The sequence below is a fragment of the Taudactylus pleione genome, unplaced genomic scaffold (assembly GCF_031769625.1).
Source record: "Taudactylus pleione unplaced genomic scaffold, aTauple2 ptg001661l, whole genome shotgun sequence".
In the NCBI taxonomy this organism is placed as follows: domain Eukaryota; kingdom Metazoa; phylum Chordata; class Amphibia; order Anura; family Myobatrachidae; genus Taudactylus; species Taudactylus pleione.
The window spans coordinates 4,385,357-4,408,368 of record NW_028286058.1 but is presented as its reverse complement, the minus strand read 5'-3'; the positions used below and the strand labels follow the sequence as shown (position 1 = coordinate 4,408,368).

General features: G+C 45.0%; 1 protein-coding gene across 2 annotated transcripts in view; it reads left to right on the top strand.

Annotated features, from left to right (window-relative positions):
* Positions 1-23,012, top strand: part of UNC79 (unc-79 subunit of NALCN channel complex) — a 245,715-nt gene that overhangs the window by 20,643 nt on the left and 202,060 nt on the right. For both annotated transcript variants that reach the window (XM_088464341.1, XM_088464340.1), the window contains exons 4-5: positions 8,366-8,536; positions 20,623-20,718. In XM_088464341.1, coding sequence (XP_088320467.1) covers positions 8,366-8,536; positions 20,623-20,718 — 267 coding nt within the window. The remainder of the gene's footprint in view (positions 1-8,365; positions 8,537-20,622; positions 20,719-23,012) is intronic.

Here is a 23,012-nt window from a genome sequence, read left to right as displayed (position 1 = left end):
CACAAAGTATTAACTCGTCCCCACTTGAATCCACCACCACAGGTCCCTCTGTACCTTCTGGAGGCTGGTCTCCCTGGAAGAGCTGATAATTCATTTTGATGAACATCATCTTCTCCACATTCTGTGGAAGCAACCTCCTACGCCTTTCGCTGACAAGGTTCCCGGCTGCACTAAACACTCTTTCGGAGTACACACTGGAGGGGGGGCAACTCAGGTAAAATAGAGCCAGTTTGTACAGGGGCCTCCAAATTGCCTCTTTTTCCTGCCAGTACAGGTATGGACTGTCTGACATGCCTACTTGGATGCTGTCACCGATGTAATCCTCCACCATTCTGTCAATGGTGACAGTATCATATGCAGTGACAGTAGACATGTCAGAAATTGTTGCCAGGTCCTTCAGTCCGGACCAGATGTCCAAACTTGGTCCTGCCTGCCCTGCATCACCGCCAGCGGGTTGCTTAGGATACCTAAGTTTTTTCCTGGCAGCCCCAGTTGCGGGAGAAAATGAAGAAGGAGCCGTTGACGTGTCACGTTCCGCTTCAGCTGACAGTGTGTTCACCAGCAGGTCTTTGCACCTCTGCAGGCTTGTGTCGGCCGGAAAGAGAGACACCACATAGGCTTTAAACCTAGGATCGAGCACGGTGGCCAAAATGTAGTGGTCTGATTTCAACAGATTGACCACCCTGGAATCCTGGCAAAGCGAATGAAGGGCTTCATCCACAAGTCCCACATGCCGAGCGGAATCGCTCCGTCTTAGCTCCTCCTTCACTTTCTCCAGCTGCTTCTGCAAAAGCCTGATGAGGGGAATGACCTGACTCAAGCTGGCAGTGTCTGAACTGACTTCACGTGTGGCAAGTTCGAAGGGCTGAAGAACCTTGCACAACACGGAAATCATTCTCCACTGCGCTTGAGTCAGGTGCATACCCCCTCCTTTGCCTATGTCATAGGTGGATGTATAGGCTTGTATGGCCTTTTGCTGCTCCTCCATCCTCTGAAGCATATAGAGGGTTGAGTTCCACCGCGTCACAACCTCTTGCTTCAGGTGATGGCGGGGCAGGTTCAAGAGTGTTTGCTGGCGCTCCAGTCTTCGGCACGCAGTCGCTGAATGGCGAAAGTGGCCAGAAATTTTTCGGGCCACCCAAAGCGTCTCCTGCACGCCCCTGTCGCTTTTCAGAAAATTCTGCACCACCAAGTTTATTGTGTGAGCAAAACATGGGACGTGCTGGAATTTGCCCAGATGTAATGCCCGCACAATATTGGTGGCGTTGTCAGATATCACAAATCCCCAGGAGAGTCTAAGTGGGGTAAGCCACTGGGCGATGATTTCCCTCAGTTTCTCTAAGAGGTTGTCGGCGGTGTGCCTCTTACTGAAACCGGTGATACACAGCGTAGCCTGCCTTGTAACGAGCTGGCGTTTCTGAGATGCTGCTACTGGTGACGCTGCTGCTGTTGCTGCGTAAGGTGATACATCTACCCAGTGGGCTGTCACAGTCATATAGTCCTTAGTCTGCCCTGTTCCACTTGTCCACATGTCCGTGGTTAAGTGGACATTGTGTACAACGGCATTTTTCAGGACACTGAGGACACTTTTTCTGACGTTTCTGTACAGTCTCGGTATCGCCTGCCTAGTGAAGTGGAATCTAGACGGGATTTGGAACCGGGGACACACTACCTCCATCAATTGTCTAAATCCCACTGCACTAATGGCGGATACCGGACGCACGTCTAACACCAACATAGCAGTCAAGGCCTCAGTTATACGTTTTGCTTCAGGATGACTGCTGTCGTACTTCATCCTCCTCGCTAAGGACTGTTGGAGGGTCAATTGTTTAGTAAAAGTAGTGGTGTTCCTACTTCCTCTCTGGGATGATGAACGACTCCCAGCAGCAGCAGCAACAGCAGCAGCGGCAGCAGTAGGCGTAGCAATGCAGGATCCTCCGGAGGAATCCCGGATAGGAGAGTCAGTCATGCCAGTGATATGGCCTGCAGGACTACTTCCGATCCTGACTAAGGAGGAAATTGACGAGGAGGGAGTTGACGGTGTGGTTTGCAGGCGCTTGGATACAACAGGACAACGGGATTTAGGTGTCCCTGGACTGCTTACGGTCTGAGCCAAAGTTTCTGAACTTGACAGTAACTTTTTATGAACGCGCTGCAGGTGCCGTATAAGGGAGGATGTTCCTAGGTGGTTGACGTCCCTACCCCTACTTATTTCACCTTTACATATGGTACATATGGCAAGACAGTTGTTGTCCGGATTTGGATAGAAATATTGCCAGACCAAAGAGGTGGAATGTTTGGTCTTCTGCCCAGGCATGACCGTGATGGGCTTTTTCATCCCACGGACAACAACTGTCTCCCCCGGAGCCTGATTTAAACAAACCACATCACCATCAGAATCCTCCTCGCCAACTTCCTCCTCAGCGCCAGCTACACCAGTATCCTCATCCTGTTGTACTTCAACAGTGACATCTTCAATTTGCATATCAGCAAGTGGACTGTGGGTGCTCCTTTCAGCACTTGCAGGGGGCGTGCAAATGGTGGAAAGAGCCACCTCTTCCCGTCCAGTGCTGGGAAGGTCAGGCATCGCAACCACCACCACACTTGGACTCTCTTTGGGGATTTGTGATATCTTCTTAGAAAGCACAGTTCTTCGCTGTGCTTTTGCCAGCTTAACTCTTTTGATTTTTTTAGTGGGAGGAGGGCTTCCATCGTCATGTGAAGCTGAACCACTAGTCATGAACATACTAGGGATCGACCTTAGCCGTTCCTTGCCACTCCGTGTCGTAAATGGCATATTGGCAAGTTTACGTTTCTCTTCAGCTGATTTAAATGTCTTTTTCAAGGTCATTTTCCTGAACTTTGCCATTTGGGATTGTATGTGCCCTCTACTATGACATTGGGCATCGGCCTTGGCAGACGACGTTGATGGCATGTTATCGTCTATGTCATGACTAGTGGCAGCAGCTTCAGCACTAGGAGGAAGTGGTTCTTGATCTTTCTCTATTTTATTTTTATCGGAGAAAGTTTGGTCCTCCATTTATGTTATATCGATTTGATATATACGTGCGGCTAAACACAGAAAATAAATTTTTTTTTGGTTCGGACTGGAGTGTACTTTGTGGGTTACAGCACCCTTTAACGGTCAAGCCAGCCGGCCCTTTACTTATGACACAGGCGCACTCTTGGCACTACTTTGTTGATGCACGTGCGGCTACTGCGCACACAATTCACAAACACAGAAAATAATTTTTTTTTGGTTAGGACTGGAGTGTACTTTCGGGGGTTACAGCACCCTTTAACGGTCAAGCCAGCCGGCCCTTTACTTATGACACAGGCGCACGCTTGGCACTACTTTGTTGATGCACGTGCGGCTACTGCGCACACAATTCACAAACACAGAAAATAATTTTTTTTTTGGTTTGGACTGGAGTGTACTTTCGGGGGTTACAGCACCCTTAACGGTCAAGCCAGCCGGCCCTTTACTTATGACACAGGCGCACGCTTGGCACTACTTTGTTGATGCACGTGCGGCTACTGCGCACACAATTCACAAACACAGAAAATAATTTTTTTTTTGGTTTGGACTGGAGTGTACTTTCGGGGGTTACAGCACCCTTAACGGTCAAGCCAGCCGGCCCTTTACTTATGACACAGGCGCACGCTTGGCACTACTTTGTTGATGCACGTGCGGCTACTGCGCACACAATTCACAAACACAGAAAATAATTTTTTTTTGGTTTGGACTGGAGTGTACTTTCGGGGGTTACAGCACCCTTAACGGTCAAGCCAGCCGGCCCTTTACTTATGACACAGGCGCACGCTTGGCACTACTTTGTTGATGCACGTGCGGCTACTGCGCACACAATTCACAAACACAGAAAATAATTTTTTTTTTGGTTTGGACTGGAGTGTACTTTCGGGGGTTACAGCACCCTTAACGGTCAAGCCAGCCGGCCCTTTACTTATGACACAGGCGCACGCTTGGCACTACTTTGTTGATGCACGTGCGGCTACTGCGCACACAATTCACAAACACAGAAAATAATTTTTTTTTTGGTTTGGACTGGAGTGTACTTTGGGGGTTACAGCACCCTTTAACGGTCAAGCCAGCCGGCCCTTTACTTATGACACAGGCGCACGCTTGGCACTACTTTGTTGATGCACGTGCGACTACTGCGCACACAATTCACAAACACAGAAAATAATATTTTTTTTGGTTTGGACTGGAGTGTACTTTCGGGGGTTACAGCACCCTTAACGGTCAAGCCAGCCGGCCCTTTACTTATGACACAGGCGCACGCTTGGCACTACTTTGTTGATGCACGTGCGGCTACTGCGCACACAATTCACAAACACAGAAAATAATTTTTTTTTTGGTTTGGACTGGAGTGTACTTTCGGGGGTTACAGCACCCTTAACGGTCAAGCCAGCCGGCCCTTTACTTATGACACAGGCGCACGCTTGGCACTACTTTGTTGATGCACGTGCGGCTACTGCGCACACAATTCACAAACACAGAAAATAATTTTTTTTTTGGTTTGGACTGGAGTGTACTTTCGGGGGTTACAGCACCCTTAACGGTCAAGCCAGCCGGCCCTTTACTTATGACACAGGCGCACGCTTGGCACTACTTTGTTGATGCACGTGCGGCTACTGCGCACACAATTCACAAACACAGAAAATAATTTTTTTTTTGGTTTGGACTGGAGTGTACTTTCGGGGGTTACAGCACCCTTAACGGTCAAGCCAGCCGGCCCTTTACTTATGACACAGGCGCACTCTTGGCACTACTTTGTTGATGCACGTGCGGCTACTGCGCACACAATTCACAAACACAGAAAATAATTTTTTTTTGGTTAGGACTGGAGTGTACTTTCGGGGGTTACAGCACCCTTTAACGGTCAAGCCAGCCGGCCCTTTACTTATGACACAGGCGCACGCTTGGCACTACTTTGTTGATGCACGTGCGGCTACTGCGCACACAATTCACAAACACAGAAAATAATTTTTTTTTTGGTTTGGACTGGAGTGTACTTTCGGGGGTTACAGCACCCTTAACGGTCAAGCCAGCCGGCCCTTTACTTATGACACAGGCGCACGCTTGGCACTACTTTGTTGATGCACGTGCGGCTACTGCGCACACAATTCACAAACACAGAAAATAATTTTTTTTTTGGTTTGGACTGGAGTGTACTTTCGGGGGTTACAGCACCCTTAACGGTCAAGCCAGCCGGCCCTTTACTTATGACACAGGCGCACGCTTGGCACTACTTTGTTGATGCACGTGCGGCTACTGCGCACACAATTCACAAACACAGAAAATAATTTTTTTTTGGTTTGGACTGGAGTGTACTTTCGGGGGTTACAGCACCCTTAACGGTCAAGCCAGCCGGCCCTTTACTTATGACACAGGCGCACGCTTGGCACTACTTTGTTGATGCACGTGCGGCTACTGCGCACACAATTCACAAACACAGAAAATATATTATTTTTTTAGCACTTGGGGGGAGCACCCCTGATGGACAGAGCACCCCCTGGACAACACTACAGCACTCCTTTAGGACTGGGACACTGCACAGGACTTTGGAGTGGACACAGCCCCTATGGAGAACTGACTGCACAACACAGTCCAGCCAGCCCCTATGGACTTTGAAGTAGTGGACACAGCCCCTATTAACAACAGCAGCACAGCACAACACAGCCAGCCCCTATGGACTTTGAAGTAGTGGACAACAGCAGCACTACACTACACTACACTACACAGCCCTAACTCCCACCCTCCCTCTTCACTGTCCACAGCCGAGTGAGAAAATGGCGCCGACGTGTGTACCTTATATAGGATCCAAAACCCGCGAGACTCGGAAGGCGGGAAGATGACGTTTTGCCTCGATTTCAGATCCGAGTCAGGCGGGAAAAGTCGAGCCTGACTCGGATCGGACTCGGATCGGGGGGGCTCGGGGGGGTTCGGATTTCAGAAATCCGAACCCGCTCACCCCTAATATATATATATACATATACATATATATATATATATAAATATATATATAAATATACATATATATATAAATATATATATATATATATATATTTATCTATATAACTCATGCTTAGAAAGCAGGTTCTAGATTTGCTGAGACCTCTTAACACAAGAAGTTATATGATAAGTTGAACATACTTTCTTACTTGTTCCCTCTTGTCGATTATAAAATAAAACTATATCATAAGAGATGTGTAGTTAAGATTTTTATTAACTTATTTTCCCTGAAAAATTACCCGATTTCGTAATCTGGTTTGATAATTGTGCTATGGTGCCATCATGAAAAAAAGGGATTTTGTGACAAAATTTGAAGCAAAGGTTTCCTTTAGTGAATATGAATAAATAATATTAGATTTCACTGGTTTCTAATTAGCTGCGTATGGAGAAAGCACCCAAACATGAAATTGCCCATTATGTACTTCGATATATAAGATTGTCTGTAAAGGGTTGTGCCCATCACCATATATTATATTAACCAAACATCCCTAAGTTTCCTGTACACCTCTACGGGGTGAAGAAAAATGTACAGTGTTACTGGATGCAAAGCGCCTTCCACCCGCCATTCCGGGAAACTTTTTCCAGCTGTTGCAGAGAATTGAATCACCCCCTTAAGGTGCCCACGCACATAGCGATGTGTTCTCAATCCCATGATGTGTGCGATTTCCCCTGAACTCTCAGCAGGCAGCTCCCCGGCAGTCGTGGTCACGATTTGGAGTAAAAAATGTCCAATTTGACTTAAGATCTATCGTGCATCCAGTGCATTGTGTCCCAGATTGGCAAATCTGCCCTACAGCACGGCAGATCCGAAGATGCGATGTACGATGAGCGGGGACGCGCATCGGTATCGTGATCGTGAGTAGAAACTCACCATCTGGGCATATTTTACACGATTTGTCGTCACGATTCGTCGAAATCGGGCAAATCGTGTAAAAAATCGCTATGTGTGTACAGCTTTATATTTAATTTCTTTTTATATATAGTGATGTCTCATATTCTTATATAATCTACACTTATTCTGCTGTAGAATTTGCACAGGATGATCTAAAGATACTGAGGGCCAGAAATATGTGATAAAACAGTATGCTCTCATTGGAGTTTGGTAGACAATTAGCATTTAATATTTTACAATTTAGAATACTTTGATATAATAATCTACTCGGACGCAGATAATGATACCCAGAGAATATTGCTCTGTTTTGGGTGATCAGCTCAGTTTAGTACGTCAATTCCTGCAGTTTGAGTTTAGACATTGTGGGTGATTAACAATGGACAAATGTGCAGATTTTATTCTGCTTTTGTGTATATGTTTTCCCTGGTCACAGAGACAATACATATACACCTATGGAAAATATTCTTCTTGAGTTATGTCTACAGGCTACACTAATGCCCAGTTGTGGGTTCCATAGCAACATGCCCTCGTGTACACGAAGCAGACAATTTCTCATCTCCTGAAACTGTTAACCAATCACAGGCCTCAGTTTGGTTACCCTGACAGCAGCCACGGCATTACTGCTAGAGGGAGCTTCAGTAATCCACTGGAGGTGAAAATTTGTCTGCATCCCCCTATTGTCCAGCAAAATGAATAACATAGGGAGGTCACAGATAGGGTTGCCACCTCATCCCTTTAATAAACAACAGATATGAATTACACAGATTCTTCATTGGAAGTACCATCACCCTGGTTCCAGCATGCGGAAGAATCCCAGGTTGCACATGAGCAGTAGAGACCCGCGTATGTGCTCAAGGCCGGCCTTCATATCAACAGATGTATTTAACCATCAGACGACCTTTGCTTCCCATTCCATGGCAGCAAACATCGGAAAGGCCTGGAAAAAACACTGCCTTCACAAGAAAACCCATCAATGTTTACAGACCATTGTCTTCCGCTGTCCATCCCTAATCAGGAGAAGCTGGGCCACCACATAGCTGAAGGGGTGTCCTAATGATGCACTACCATAATACAATGATACTGTGTTCTTACCTGGGGAGCCAGATTATATTATAAATTGAATCACTGTGAATTACAGGGTCACACAGGGGGAGATGTACTAAATCTTGCAGAGTGATAAAGTGGAGAGAGATAAAGTACCAACCGATCAGCTCCTAACTGCCATTTTACAAAGACAGCCTGTAACATGACAGTTAGGAGCTGATTGGTTGGTCCATTAACTCTCTCCACTTTATCACTCTCTAAGACTTGGTACATCTCCCCCTATAATATCTTAAATTGTTGCAACTTTACTGAAAAGTTACGTAAGCACCGCAAATGAAATAACTCCCTTTGTGACTTGTGTGTCAATAAACACCTTTTGTTCATGTTTCCAGATCTGGGGCAATCTATATTTTACACAACCGCTTGTCTGTTACCCTTTCTGAGTGATGATATACTAAGCACCTTACCATATACTATGATATCTACACTGGCCACGTTCCCTCCTTTCCTACACAAGGACATCACCGAGTATCTCAGTACATCCTTCCTACCCATGGCGATACGTAAGTAGACAATCTTGTATTCATTTGTGTTACACACTGTAGTGTACCCTGGGCCTGACACCCGTTCAGGAAATATATGCAGATTTCATGGCAGTACTCAGAGACGGCTGCATCTATTTGCTCGCACTGCCACCAGTCCTCCGGGGGTTACAGCAGCCGTCATCATCCTCATCATCAGTAGGCACTTGCAGTAGCCCTATCCTTGGAGCAGGAAAGTGAAGCTGTGGACGCCACTTGATTCGGCACGCCCAGAAAATGCCCGCAGTATGTCAATTGTGATGCAGCGTTTGGGGCACGGCAGGCGACAGCGCAGATCTACTCAGTTGGAAATGGAGCTGTGACTGGGGTCTGAACGACTCTGAATCGCCCATAGTCAGCCTAAGTTGCTCAGACAAGACCCGTCACAAGTGCAGTCTGCCAAAAATTGCGAGATCCGTGCGCAGATGGAATTGCGTGCAATTCTGTGCACCACCTAATACTTTCCATTAAAAGGAGAAATATTGCTAGGTATACATTTATATATATATATTGCTAGAGAAACATTACAGCCCCAGATCTGCACATGCCCGGTGTGACTTCTGTGCATGTGCACATCTAAAAGCATCGCAGATATGCATAAGCATCGGGGTTTATGTATATGACTGAATCAGGCCCACAGCTACTGATCAGCCCACATACATCTATCCTCTGTGCACTACAAGGCGAGTTACACACGCAGTAGTGCAGATCGTCTTTTCATGCCTTTCTCCCTAAAATGCGTATTATTCACAAAGCGATGTGAATAGGACGCACGTGCAGCTTCTGTTGATTAAAATGATATGCGGCATGCCTATGTTCTGTGTGCGACTGCGGTTATATCTGCATGCGAAATGCTACGGTTCAGTGTCAGCGGCTGTGACTATTGTATAGTATTTGGCATGCAGATACAGTCGCAGTCGCACACAGAATATAGGCATGCAGATACAGTCGCAGTCGCACACAGAATATAGGCATGCAGATACACCCGCAGTCACACACACAGAATATAGGCATGCAGATACACCCGCAGTCACACACACAGAATATAGGCATGCAGATACAGTCGCAGTCGCACACAGAATATAGGCATGCAGATACAGTCGCAGTCGCACACAGAATATAGGCATGCAGATACAGTCGCAGTGGCACACAGAATATAGGCATGCAGATACAGTCGCAGTCGCACACAGAATATAGGCATGCAGATACAGTCGCAGTCGCACACAGAATATAGGCATGCAGATACAGTCGCAGTCGCACACAGAATATAGGCATGCAGGATACAGTCGCAGTCGCACACAGAATATAGGCATGCAGATACAGTCGCAGTCGCACACAGAATATAGGCAGCCGCATATCATTTTACTTGTGCATCTTATTCACAATCGCTGTGCAAATGAGACACATATGAAGGGGAAAAAAGTCGCAGAAAAGACTAGAAGGGCTGTTTAACGAGCAAGGAGGCGAGATGCATGAGGATGCATCTGTAACTACACAGTCAAGCTAATTGTAATGTTATTGAAGGTGTAAGGTTGCCCAGCATTGGCTTTTCTATCATTTGGGAACCCAAGTGTATTAACCAGTTGCTGATTCTTAGAAATCCGCATGGGGTCATTTCGGGTGAGGCTCCTGGGTCATATGCTAAGAGAGCCTCCATGTAGCAGCGATTTCTTGTTTGATACTAAATGGTATCGAATGTACTGTACTGCACAAGTCATATTTATTCTAAGTGCAGCGTTCAACTGGCCAGTACAATTCTAACCTTAGAAAAAGAGAACAAAGACTGTTGTTTTTTTTGGGGGGGGGGGGGGTTGGGAAATCACATAAAATCAAATTTAATCTCTGTGTTTTCAATTTGATCTCACATGACCTGACACTGTGAAGAGACCAAAAATATGACAGCTGGGAGAGGGTTACCAGATACAATTCTGATAGGTATATAATCCCGATGGAGGCCCACACCGTACACACCGTACACACACAGCCAGAGTCTACTTCGGTGGCAGAGGAGGGGGCCCGCACAGAGGCTGCACACCGGCCCCTCCCCTTTCTTACTCCTTATCACTTTTCACTCTGTCTCCTAATACTGCTTAGTAACTAGACCCAATAGTGCTCTGAATACAGGCTAACAATGCAACACACACACACACACTGGGAGAGAGGAGGCAGTGCCGCTGCTGGTGACACAAAGGGACAGGGAGAAAGCGGCACAGCTCCTGCTGGACCTCTCCAACAAGCCCGGCCCGGGCCATTAGTACCCACTCACCCCCCCCCCTCTCGATGCCACATTGGCGTGCTCATACATTTGTGAGAGAGAATTACATGTCAAATTCAATTCACATCAAGACCCATTCATGTAATCCTTTAGTGCTGCCTAGTTCTGCCCAATGCCCAAAAGAACAAATTGAAATTATTGTTAAAGTGTTTTTTACGCAAATAGTGTTAAAGTTAGTTTTACCTTTTAAATTATTAATTAATAATTGAAATGGCCAAAATGACACCGTTGCCTGCAGCCGGCGTTCTATTACACTTAGGGGCACATCTTCAGCTCAATGATGCTAGAAAATAGTACTCCCTATAAATTCATTCTTAATTCACATGTCAACATGTACTGACGTATGAACAGTACAGATGTGTCCACATACATCTGACTCCCCAGCGCGTTAAACAGCCCTTCTAGTCGCACCATCCCTACAAATGTGTCTTATTTGCAAAGCGATGGGAATGGGACACACAAGCAGCCTATGTGAGCGGGAAGCCGATGGATGCACTCCCGGCCGCCGGCTTCCCGACTGTCTAATCCTGGCAATGTACTAATGACAGGAGTCGAAATCGCGACGACTGTTATTAGACCTACGCCGGGAGCCCGACACCCGGCATACTGATCGAAGGTAAGCCGGGTGCCGGGCGAAGACAGCCGTGGGGGGGGAAGGTTAGGTTAGGTTCTCCTGGGGGAGACTTAGGGTTAGGCACCCCCCCGGGAGTGTCACTTGCGAATGAGATGCATTTGAAGGTAAAAAGTCGAACTTAAAGATGCTCGGCGCTACCGAGTCACACATCGCTCACGCGTAAAGTGTAATGTGATTTGTAGCGCACGGAGGATAGATGTATGTGGACACATCTGGATTTCATTCAAACTTAATAACGGACATGTATTTTGCTATAAATAGAAGCTGGTTCTGCGTAATTTGGACTATGGCCCTGATTCAGACCCGTTCGCTGTCAGAGGCAGCTCGCATGTCTGAAGGGCGTTTTTTTTGAGTCCAGCCTTCTGGCGAGCGGCCAGGTGATGGTCACGACCATCGCAACCATCGGGCTTGCGATGAAATTCTTGTGGTAGGGTCTCATCTGCCGCAAGCCCCAGTGAGCTTCCAGCTCTAATAGAGCTGGAAGCTCACTACTGACATCACTGGTAATGTCAGTAGGGCCGCCCACAAATGGCAGGCGTTCCTTCAGGAACACCTCCATTTGTCCAGCCACCACCCCGCCTACAAAATGAGGCGAGCTGTCAATCAACATCAACAGCCGCCCCATTTGTAGCGAGCCCCGGAGCAAGTGAATTTCTCACTCGCTACGGGGCTTGCGCACGTGCATTGCGCACGCCACGCCATCGACCATCGACACGCTTGCGAGCGGGTCTGAATCAGGCCCTATGTATGCCTGATGTTGAATTTAGGTAATGCCATTTTCCTTACTTATTAAGAAGAGATAAGCTTTTATAATTAGTAATCCAGGGGGCGCATGAATCAACCTTGCATCAGCTGTTATAGTCCAATACAATTTGTATGAAATCTAACAAAATAAACTAAAACTTAGTTGCTGTTTATAAAAATGACAATGCATAATACTGATATGTGAATGAAAAATTAATTTATAAGGAATACTATTATTCTACTATGTAAAAATATAAGATATGGGGGCTTATGCAATAGCCTGTGAGATGAAGGCAGAGGCGCTATTCCGGCACGTTATCGTATATTTTTTAAAGCGCCAACAATATAATAGGTGCCTTGTCCCTTTAAAAATATGGACTAATTAGTTACTCGCTGGAATAGTGCCCATATCTGACTATTTCATAAGGACCATCATTTCTTATATCCTGTATTTATGGCAGACTAGTTTATACTATTTTATTACACTAGTCACAGAAAACACTTTAATTTTGATAGCCTATTTTATTTCATTTTTGGGGGTTTGGGGAAGAATGCTATCATTTAGTTTGATAGACAAGCAATGAAAATAGTTTTTGTGATACTAACAAGACACCAGAATACATTTTTTCCACTCTCCACTTACTTCCCAGTTAAATCTCATTTGCAGGCATCTCGCTATTTGCTACATTTCATGTTAACTGAATTCCTCAAGAGAACATGATCACTTATAGCAGCTGGAATACACCAAAATGTAAGGAAGGTTATTCAAATGAATTTGTTTAAAGGGATGGTGGCTGCGTTCAGGGGTGTATCTAGTGATCCAAGCGCCCCTGGCAATGTAATGGACTGGCACCCCCCACCCCCTGGACCCCCCTATGCAGTGCCCTCAAAAGTAGTCCCCCAGTAGTATTGCCTCCTATGTTGCATTGCCCCCAGTAGTAGCCCTCCCTATATAGTGGCCCCAGTAGTAGTCCCCCCATACAGTGCCCCCCAGTAGTAGACCCCCTATACAGTGCCCCCAGTAGTAGTCCCCCCTATATAGTGCCCCCAGTAGTGGTCACCCCCCAAAATTGCCCTCAGCATTGGCTACCCCTACACAGTGCCCCCAGTAGTGGCCACCCACCCCCTAAATTGCCCCCAGTAGTGGCCACCCCTATACAGTGCTCCCAGAAGTGGCCACCCCCATAAATTGCCCCCAGTAGTGGCCACTCCTATACAGTGCCCCCCAGTAGCTGCCACCCCCTATTTCAGTGCCCCCTGTAGTGCCAGGCTTACACACACACACAAAGAACCAAAAAAAATTCAACTTACCTGATCCCCGCTCCTGATGCGACCGCCGCTGTCTGCTCTGACTGAGTCCCGGTCGCTATTCTCCTTGATGGGAGAGACTTCATGACGTATGACGTCTCTCCCATCACATGCTACGGGGAGAGCCGGAACACGGAGCTCATTAGTGAGCTCCAGCCGGCTCCCTCTGCGGACGACGCAGCAGCAAATGAGAAGTCTGTCTGAATCTCATTAGCTGGCTGCTATTAGAAACCTAAAGCCGCCGCTGGCGGATGTGTGTTTGTAAACGGTGTAGGGCAGACCTCTATCACTGCAGTCTGCCCTACACTTGTGGGGCCGGGGGACTTGTCCACCCCTTGGCTACTGGTGGCACTGCCAGACGGCGCCCCCCCTTTGGTCGGCGCCCCTGGCGAGTGCCATCCTGGCCAATGGCTAGATACGCCCCTGGCTGCATTTAATGTAATGCCATCAACACATAATTAGACATATCAACACATAATTAGACCCACTATCACCAGCTCATGCTATGTTAGCCAATAATAAAATAGAGGAGTCTCTGATGCAACCAGTTCGGTTTGGCGCTTAGCTTGGCCCGAAGACATGGAGTCTCACAAGGGAACCCCGCAAGGAAGTTTGGACTCCGCTGCTGACACCTCACATGTCATGCCCCCCCCCCCAGAGTGGGCACTGAATGTGATTGGTAAGGTTTGGGCAAGACACAGGCGAAAGTACTGAAGATGGTACAGGAAGTACTAAGGCCAATGGGTAATATAGTGATGTGGTCCAGGGACAGCCCACAGCCATTGCTGAAGCAATAACACCTGACGAAAGCCGGGAAATAGCAGATGTCGGATGCATCTCTATGGGAACTGAATACGTCTCCATGGGAACCATCTGCTTCTATGCAGTTCAGTCGCATCCCGTGATGCAACCCAGAAATCAATGATCTATTAACGGTCAACAATCACTATTGTTTTTAACTCACCTACAGTTTTTAGTTTGATGACCATCCTGCTATGAATGTATTCTGGCTAGAAAAGCAATACTTGCAATATTCTTTATTTATGGCCAATAGATAAACTGTTATGTTTTTTTTTTTTAATCAACTGTATATTGAGTTGCAAGTATACCAGTACAAATTGTTATATTTTGGATTCTTACATGTCTGTGTTTGCTAAAATAGTTTTTTTAAATATTTTTGTAAGCCAAGTTAAGCATGTATATAAAGGAGATAAAAACAATGGCTAATTGACACATTACCCTCTTACATTACTCATGTTACAAAGTGTCAGAATGGTGAATATTTTAAACAGAATCACGGACACCTTTCTGATGGGCTGAAGCGAAGATCACCTATGTATGTACCCATATATCTACCTAAAGATATGACCTGGCAAAGCTGCCACGTTCAGTAACTCTATAAGGACTGACTGAAGGAAAACTGGAGGATTGCTCAAATGTGCTTAATTCCTGTATTAAAAAGGGTTGAACAAAGTTTTTTTTTTAGCTTGAATAGTGATGGGTTGCAGTGGTGGAGATTGAAGAGTTATAACTGAGCAGAAAGCATTGTAGCACATTGTTGCACCTTATCCACGTAGTGAATGAAACAGACTATGAGGTATTTATGACTTTCCATAGTATGAGGTGGTTATAACTTTCCATAGGCCATAGTATGAGGTGGTTATAACTTTCCATAGGCCATAGTATGAGGTGGTTATAACTTTCCATAGTATGAGGTAGTTATGACTTTCCATAGTATGAGGTAGTTATGATTTTCCATAGTATGAGGTAGTTATGACTTTCCATAGACCATAGTATGAGGTGGTTATGACTTTCCATAGAATGAGGTAGTTATGACTTTCCATAGACCATAGTATGAGGTAGTTATGACTTTTCATAGTCCATAGTATGAGGTAGTTATGACATTCCATAGTATGAGGTGGTTATGACTTTCCATAAACCAATAGTATGAGGTAGTTATGACTTTCCATAGTATGAGGTAGTTAGTATAAGGGGGGAGGGTTAGGTTCAGGCACTAACCAGGAGGGTTAGGGTGTGGAGTAAGGAGGGTTAGGATACAGGAAAGGAGGTTTAGGGTTAAGGGGTGAAGGGAGGAGGGTTAGAGTAATTATTGTGCCCCTGTCGTGATTCTCAGCATCGGGATGCTGCTGTTGATCTTTTCATAGCCGGCATCCCGAGTGCCGGGCTCCCATACCCAACCCATGACTTTCTATAGTCCATAGTATGAGGTAGTTATGACTTTCCACAGTCAGTAGTATGAAGTGGTTATGACATTCCATAGTATGAGGTAGTTATGACTTTCCATAAACTAATAGTATTAGGTAGTTAAGACTTTTCATAGTATGAGGTAGTTATGCCTTTCCATAGACCAGAGTATGAGGTGGTTATGACTTTTTTATAAACAGTATGAGGTAGTGAAGACTTTCCATAACCAATAGTATGAGGTAGTTAAGACTTTTCATAGTATGAGGTAGTTATGCCTTTCCATAGTCCATAGTATGATGTAGTTATGACTTTCCATAGAATGAGATAGTTATGACTTTCCATAGTCCATAGTAAGAGGTAGTTATGACTTTCCATAAACCAATAGTATGAGGTAGTTATGACTTTCCATAGTCCATAGTAAGAGGTAGTTATAACTTTCCATAAACCAATAGTATGAGGTAGTTATGACTTTCCATAGTATGAGGTAGTTATGACTTTCCATAGTCCGTAGTAAGAGGTAGTTATGACATTCCATAGTCCGTAGTAAGAGGTAGTTATGACATTCCATAGTCCGTAGTATGAGGTAGTTATGACTTTCCATAGACCGTAGTATGAGGTAGTTATGACTTACCATAGTATGAGGTAGTTAGTATAAGGGGGGAGGGTTAGGTTCAGGCACTAACCAGGAGGGTTAGGGTGTGGAGTAAGGAGGGTTATGATACAGGAAAGGAGGTTTAGGGTTAAGGGGTGAAGGGAGGAGGGTTAGAGTAATTATTGTGCCCCTGTCGTGATTCTCAGCATCGGGATGCTGCTGTTGATCTTTTCATAGCCGGCATCCCGAGTGCCGGGCTCCCATACCCAACCCATGACTTTCTATAGTCCATAGTATGAGGTAGTTATGACTTTCCACAGTCAGTAGTATGAAGTGGTTATGACATTCCATAGTATGAGGTAGTTATGACTTTCCATAAACTAATAGTATTAGGTAGTTAAGACTTTTCATAGTATGAGGTAGTTATGCCTTTCCATAGACCAGAGTATGAGGTGGTTATGACTTTTTTATAAACAGTATGAGGTAGTGAAGACTTTCCATAACCAATAGTATGAGGTAGTTAAGACTTTTCATAGTATGAGGTAGTTATGCCTTTCCATAGTCCATAGTATGAGGTAGTTATGACTTTCCATAGAATGAGATAGTTATGACTTTCCATAGTCCATAGTAAGAGGTAGTTATGACTTTCCATAAACCAATAGTATGAGGTAGTTATGACTTTCCATAGTCCATAGTAAGAGGTAGTTATAACTTTCCATAAACCAATAGTATGAGGTAGTTATGACTTTCCATATTATGAGGTAGTTATGACTTTCCATAGTCCGTAGTAAGAGGTAGTTATGACATTCCATAGTCCGTAGTAAGAGGTAGTTATGACATTCCATAGTCCGTAGTAAGAGGTAGTTATGACTTTCCATAGTATGAGGTAGTTATGACTTTCCATAGTCCGTAGTAAGAGGTAGTTATGACATTCCATAGTCCGTAGTAAGAGGTAGTTATGACATTCCATAGTCCGTAGTATGAGGTAGTTATGACTTTCCATAGACCGTAGTATGAGGTAGTTATGACTTACCATAGTATGAGGTAGTTAGTATAAGGGGGGAGGGTTAGGTTCAGGCACTAACCAGGAGGGTTAGGGTGTGGAGTAAGGAGGGTTAGGATCCAGGAAAGGAGGTTTAGGGTTAAGGGGTGAAGGGAGGAGGGTTAGAGTAATTATTGTGCCCCTGTCGTGATTCTCAGCATCGGGATGCTGCTGTTGATCTTTTCATAGCCGGCATCCCGAGTGCCGGGCTCCCATACCCAACCCATGACTTTCTATAGTCCATAGTATGAGGTAGTTATGACTTTCCACAGTCAGTAGTATGAAGTGGTTATGACATTCCATAGTATGAGGTAGTTATGACTTTCCATAAACTAATAGTATTAGGTAGTTAAGACTTTTCATAGTATGAGGTAGTTATGCCTTTCCATAGACCAGAGTATGAGGTGGTTATGACTTTTTTATAAACAGTATGAGGTAGTGAAGACTTTCCATAACCAATAGTATGAGGTAGTTAAGACTTTTCATAGTATGAGGTAGTTATGCCTTTCCATAGTCCATAGTATGAGGTAGTTATGACTTTCCATAGAATGAGATAGTTATGACTTTCCATAGTCCGTAGTAAGAGGTAGTTATGACTTTCCATAAACCAATAGTATGAGGTAGTTATGACTTTCCATAGTCCATAGTAAGAGGTAGTTATAACTTTCCATAAACCAATAGTATGAGGTAGTTATGACTTTCCATAGTATGAGGTAGTTATGCCTTTCCATAGACCAGAGTATGAGATGGTTATGACTTTTTTATAAACAGTAAGAGGTAGTTATGACTTTCCATAGTATGAGGTAGTTATGACTTTCCATAGTCCATAGTATGAGGTAGTTATGACTTTCCACAGTCAGTAGTATGAAGTAGTTATGACATTCCATAGTATTGGGTAGTTATGACTTTCCATAGTCCATAGAATGAGGTAGTTATGACTTTGTACAGTTCATAGTGCTTTACTAAAATTATTATGTGTGGATACTAGTTTATTCAGCAGAAGGGAAACTTAGATACCAACCCATGAAAGCCATAAGAACAAATTAAAGTAGTTTCTCCTAAGGCAGTTTTTTAATTGCTTAGTTTATACCGTCAAGCAGCTTTTGCTAAATACACCTTATCTCTTCCTTATGTTTTCACTATTGTCTACATATCATCCAAGCATATTTTGAAGAAAACAAACAACTTAGTAATAAAAAAAAGCCTTGGTCCAAAAAAAGAAAAGAAAATTAACACATTGCAAAAGGGCAGATTTATATTTTTTCTTTCTTACGTTACCTGATGGTGGATACCTCAATAAAACTGGAGCAATTATTCCTGTACAAATGCTGTCTTTTTTTTTCTGCTAGAACCATACCTCTAATTGCACTTGTACTGTAATGTATTCCTTGCCTATATGCAGACAATAAATTTGTCTGCACTGTCCACATACATCTTACTTTAATGTGCTACTAATTGCGTTAAAAATAACACACAGTGTCTTTTTGTGTAACTTTTTACCTTCAAATGCGTCTTATTCGCAAAGCAACGTGAATAGGACGTAAAAGCAGCTTTTGCTGATTAAAATTATATGCGGCTTTGCGTGCAGAGACACCCGCAGTTGCACACAGAATATAGGCATGACACATATCATTTTAATCAGCTGACGCAGCTTGTGATTGCGCATTGCGAATAAGACACATTTGAAGTTAACAAGCTGCACGAAAAGACACTCGACGCTACTGAGTCACGCCACGTCATGGCGCGACTCGAAGGGCTGTTTAATGCACAAGGAAGTAAGATGTATGTGGACACATATGTAGGTAAAATTATTCTAGGTGTATCTAGGTGTATGTGATAATGAGTTAAAGGTTATTATACTGTACTCATAGAACCCTAACCCTAGTTAGCACGTGCAGGAGCGCCGAGAGGGAGGATGGGAGCAGGTCAATAATCAGTACCACCTGTAGATCTATTGTGCTAATGCCAGGTGCCGGTGCTACCATTAGGCATGTTTAGGCGGCTGCCTAGGGGCGCCAGCCATTGGAGGGTGCCGCTGAGCCCACAAAAGGATGTCTCTTTTAGTCCCGGCCGTGACTATTGTTGACCAAGGCTGACACAGGAACTCCCCCAATCCCCAGCACTGCACTCTCACTTGTTAGTGTAGTAGAGTCTGCAACAGTGGTGGTATTATCAATTGGGAGCAGTGTTATAAGGCACAGTATGATTTTGGGGCTCTGCCGTGTGGCATATTAGTTGGGATATTTCTATATAGTATATTATGAATTTTGGACACTGCTGTGTGGCATATTATAAATTGGGTTACTAATATGTGGAATATTATGAATTTGAGGGAGCAGGGGCGGTGTGTGAAATGTTGCCTAGGGCGCCCAGAACCTTGCACCAGCCCTGAATAAGGCCCCCATACATCTGCAACGGATCATCGCGATCTAGCGATTCTGCAACCCGGCATCGCAGGATCGCTGAAATCCAACATGTTGGATTTCACAGATACGCCAATCATGCTCAAAAAATGACCATGATTGGCAGATCGGTGAAATTTAACATGTAGAATATCATCAATCCTGCATCGGATCGCGGAACATCGATAGCTGCCGGTCAGCATTTCCAACAGGCGGATCGGTGTTTCCCATCCCATCGTTACATCGCGATGATCCGTCGCAGATGTTTGGGGTCCTTTAGCCAAGTAACACAACTGTGCTCCGCTAGATGATCTGGAAAACATGCACTGTTATGCTGGCCATACACCTGCACGATTTTGGGCCGATTGCCCGAATTTCGATGAGTCATATGATGGATCTTGTGAAAATCGTGTATTTTTTAAGTAAGATAAGATCCGATGCGCGCTCCCGCAGCTCCTATAATCGGATCTTATGATCAGATGTGCAGCCCATATGTTCCATCGTATCGTGTGCAGAACGTGCCGTTTATTTTGTTCATGCGATCCATCGTGCAGCAATTCAAGCTATTTCAATGACTGTTTCCCTAATGAGCGCGTGAGGCACAGGATCGATCATACGACAGATCCTGTGCTAAGAAAAACAACAAATATGCTGCCGGGACCGCCGGGGAGCCGGATGCTGAATCGGAACGTATGCTGGTAGTGCAGGTGTATGGTCACTTTAGGCTCCGTGACTGTGTTTGAGAATTTCTGCTATAGACACTGCCATCTGTAGGTCTTTGCAGCTTCTATATTGTTATTTTTTACATTGTCACTATAACGTCCTGTTGACATGGTCATAGCCTTAAACGCCTTTCTGTGTTGCAGTAGGGTCTAGCAGGCGAGAGGGGGGAGTTCCCGCACATGTCAACCTGTCTGCTTCTTCAATGCTAATGATTGCAATGCAGTATACATCAAATCCAGGTGTGTATTTCTCAGTGCACTTACAGGAAGGTTCAAGGTATGAAATCTGTTTTCATGTAATAGCTCAGTATTGTGCTTTACAGCCGACTGTTCAACCAGAGTTTACGTTCTGTATAATGTTTTGTTTTCACTGTAATCTTTATTATTACTATGAAAAGTATTCAGTCCTTGAGAAACCACAATATACACTTTGCATTATCTGTTATAATGGAAAAAGTGAGTGGTTTCCGGAGCAATTCCAACCTTTTTGAATAAAATTCTCAATCCAAATGTGTAAAACTCAATGTTCAATAGTGTACACTGGGTTTATAATAAAATTAAAAGAAAGTGCAATTGCACGCCCTGGTTCTTTAGTTGTACAGGCATACGGTCAATATCCCGGGAAAAAGGATGCTGGCACTTAGAATACCGGCCCCGGAATCCCGACACCTGTCAGAATCCCAGTGAACCCCCGATCGCTGGTATCCCGAAGGTAAGTAGCGGGCTTAGGGGGAAGGTTAGGGGTTAAGATTAGGCATTAGGGAGAGGGTTAGGCACTAAGTGGGGAGGGTTGCGGGGGCAGGGAGGGGGAGTTAGGTTTAGGCATTGGGGAGGGAGGGTTAGGGGTGTGGAGAGGGGGAGTCTTAGGATACCTACCGGCAGGTGTTGGCATTCTAACTCTGTCGGGATGCCGCCATCTGAATTTTGATAGCTGGCATCCTGTACCCAACCCCTTATACACTCCTTGGGTAATTCTTACACTGAAACCCCACGGTAGAAGCCTAGGCACCAATGTACTGGGATACCACTGTCGTCCAGTCCTTCCGAGATTCCAGGTGCTCCGAGGGTTTAGATAAACTTGACATATATATTGTGTATCATAGATGCAAGAGTGGAATTTCTATACCGACCCATGAATGGTACTCATCTTATACATCTTAGATATACACCATGGATATTTATTTATAATCCCCATGTCAATTGGTTTATTCTAGGTCCAAAGAGATTTCAGGGAGTAGAAACTACAGATGACTTACATTTACTTCAGTAGTAATAATGGTGTTTAGGAGGTAAACTCCATAAATGATCAGGCACCAACAGTAAAATAATATTAAATATTTATTATAATAAATGGACCTCATATATTAGCCTGCGAGGCGCAGCTACAATTGTGATTCCGAGAAGTTAGTCTGTATTCTTAAAGCAGCAATCACCTAAAAGCCACAACCGACCGGCTTTTGCCATTTAATTGATCGATGCATGAAAAATATGGACTCATTCGCCAGAAGCGCTTCATATCTCCAGTTGTCAGTGCACAATTTCAAAAGTATAGATAACACGACTACAGTTTTACATTGTGAGCCTGCTGTGGTTGTAATGCAGCGTCCTTTACTTTGATTGTATTTTCTCTATTTCTGGATGGATTGCTTTGAGTGCTCTTTTGGATTAATGCACATATAATAGATATAGATATCACCCCTATTGTCTAGCTGTATCTCAGCACTGAAATTACTCTGTGCCCAGTGGCGTATCTAGGATGGGGCCAGCAGGGCACATACCCTGGGTGACAGGTCCAGCAGAGGGGGCACCACCGGTCAGGGCAGTACAGATGCCATGCTGGGATCCAATGTTTGATCCCAGTGGCGGAAGCGCAGCAGTTGCAGCAGACAGTGGCAGCCAGCACTGGGAGCAGGTGTCTGTCCCAACACCAGCCAAGTTGTAGTAAGGGGTGAAACTTGGCACAGGGTGCGAGCTGTGACGCACGCAGTCGGGCAGCCTTGATGCCACCACTATATTAAATTTGGTGCACTGCGGCTATTTAAATTTGGAGCAGGCCCGAGCCAATAGCAGCTCGTGGACTGGCAGCCAATCAGGGGCGGCCTAGTTGAGCCAATAGCAGCTCGCGGTGCCTGACATCAGATGACGCTGAGCGGTGGAGGGAGTTCGCTGGCGGAGGGACAGAGAAGAGGACGGTCTGTGAAGAGCTCCAGCGGCCACAGAAGAGGCCAGAAGACTGCGTGGTTAAGAAAGAAGATGCCCGGCTGGATGCGGAGAAGAAGAGGTGGCAGAAGAAAGAGGTTGAGGACCGGAGAGTGCTGCAGTTGTGGGAACTAATAGAGCTAATGAAGCTCCCCAGGTGAGAAAGAGAAACATGGGGGCTGTTGGGGTTGAGAGATGATTAAGTGGAAAAAGAGGGACATGGAAGAAGGGGGGGGGGCAGAGATATGGGAAAGGGTGGTGAGAGACAGGAAAGAAAAAGCCTGCCAAAGCTGGGCACAAAATTCTAATACTTAATAATCCCAATGGTCATTTTT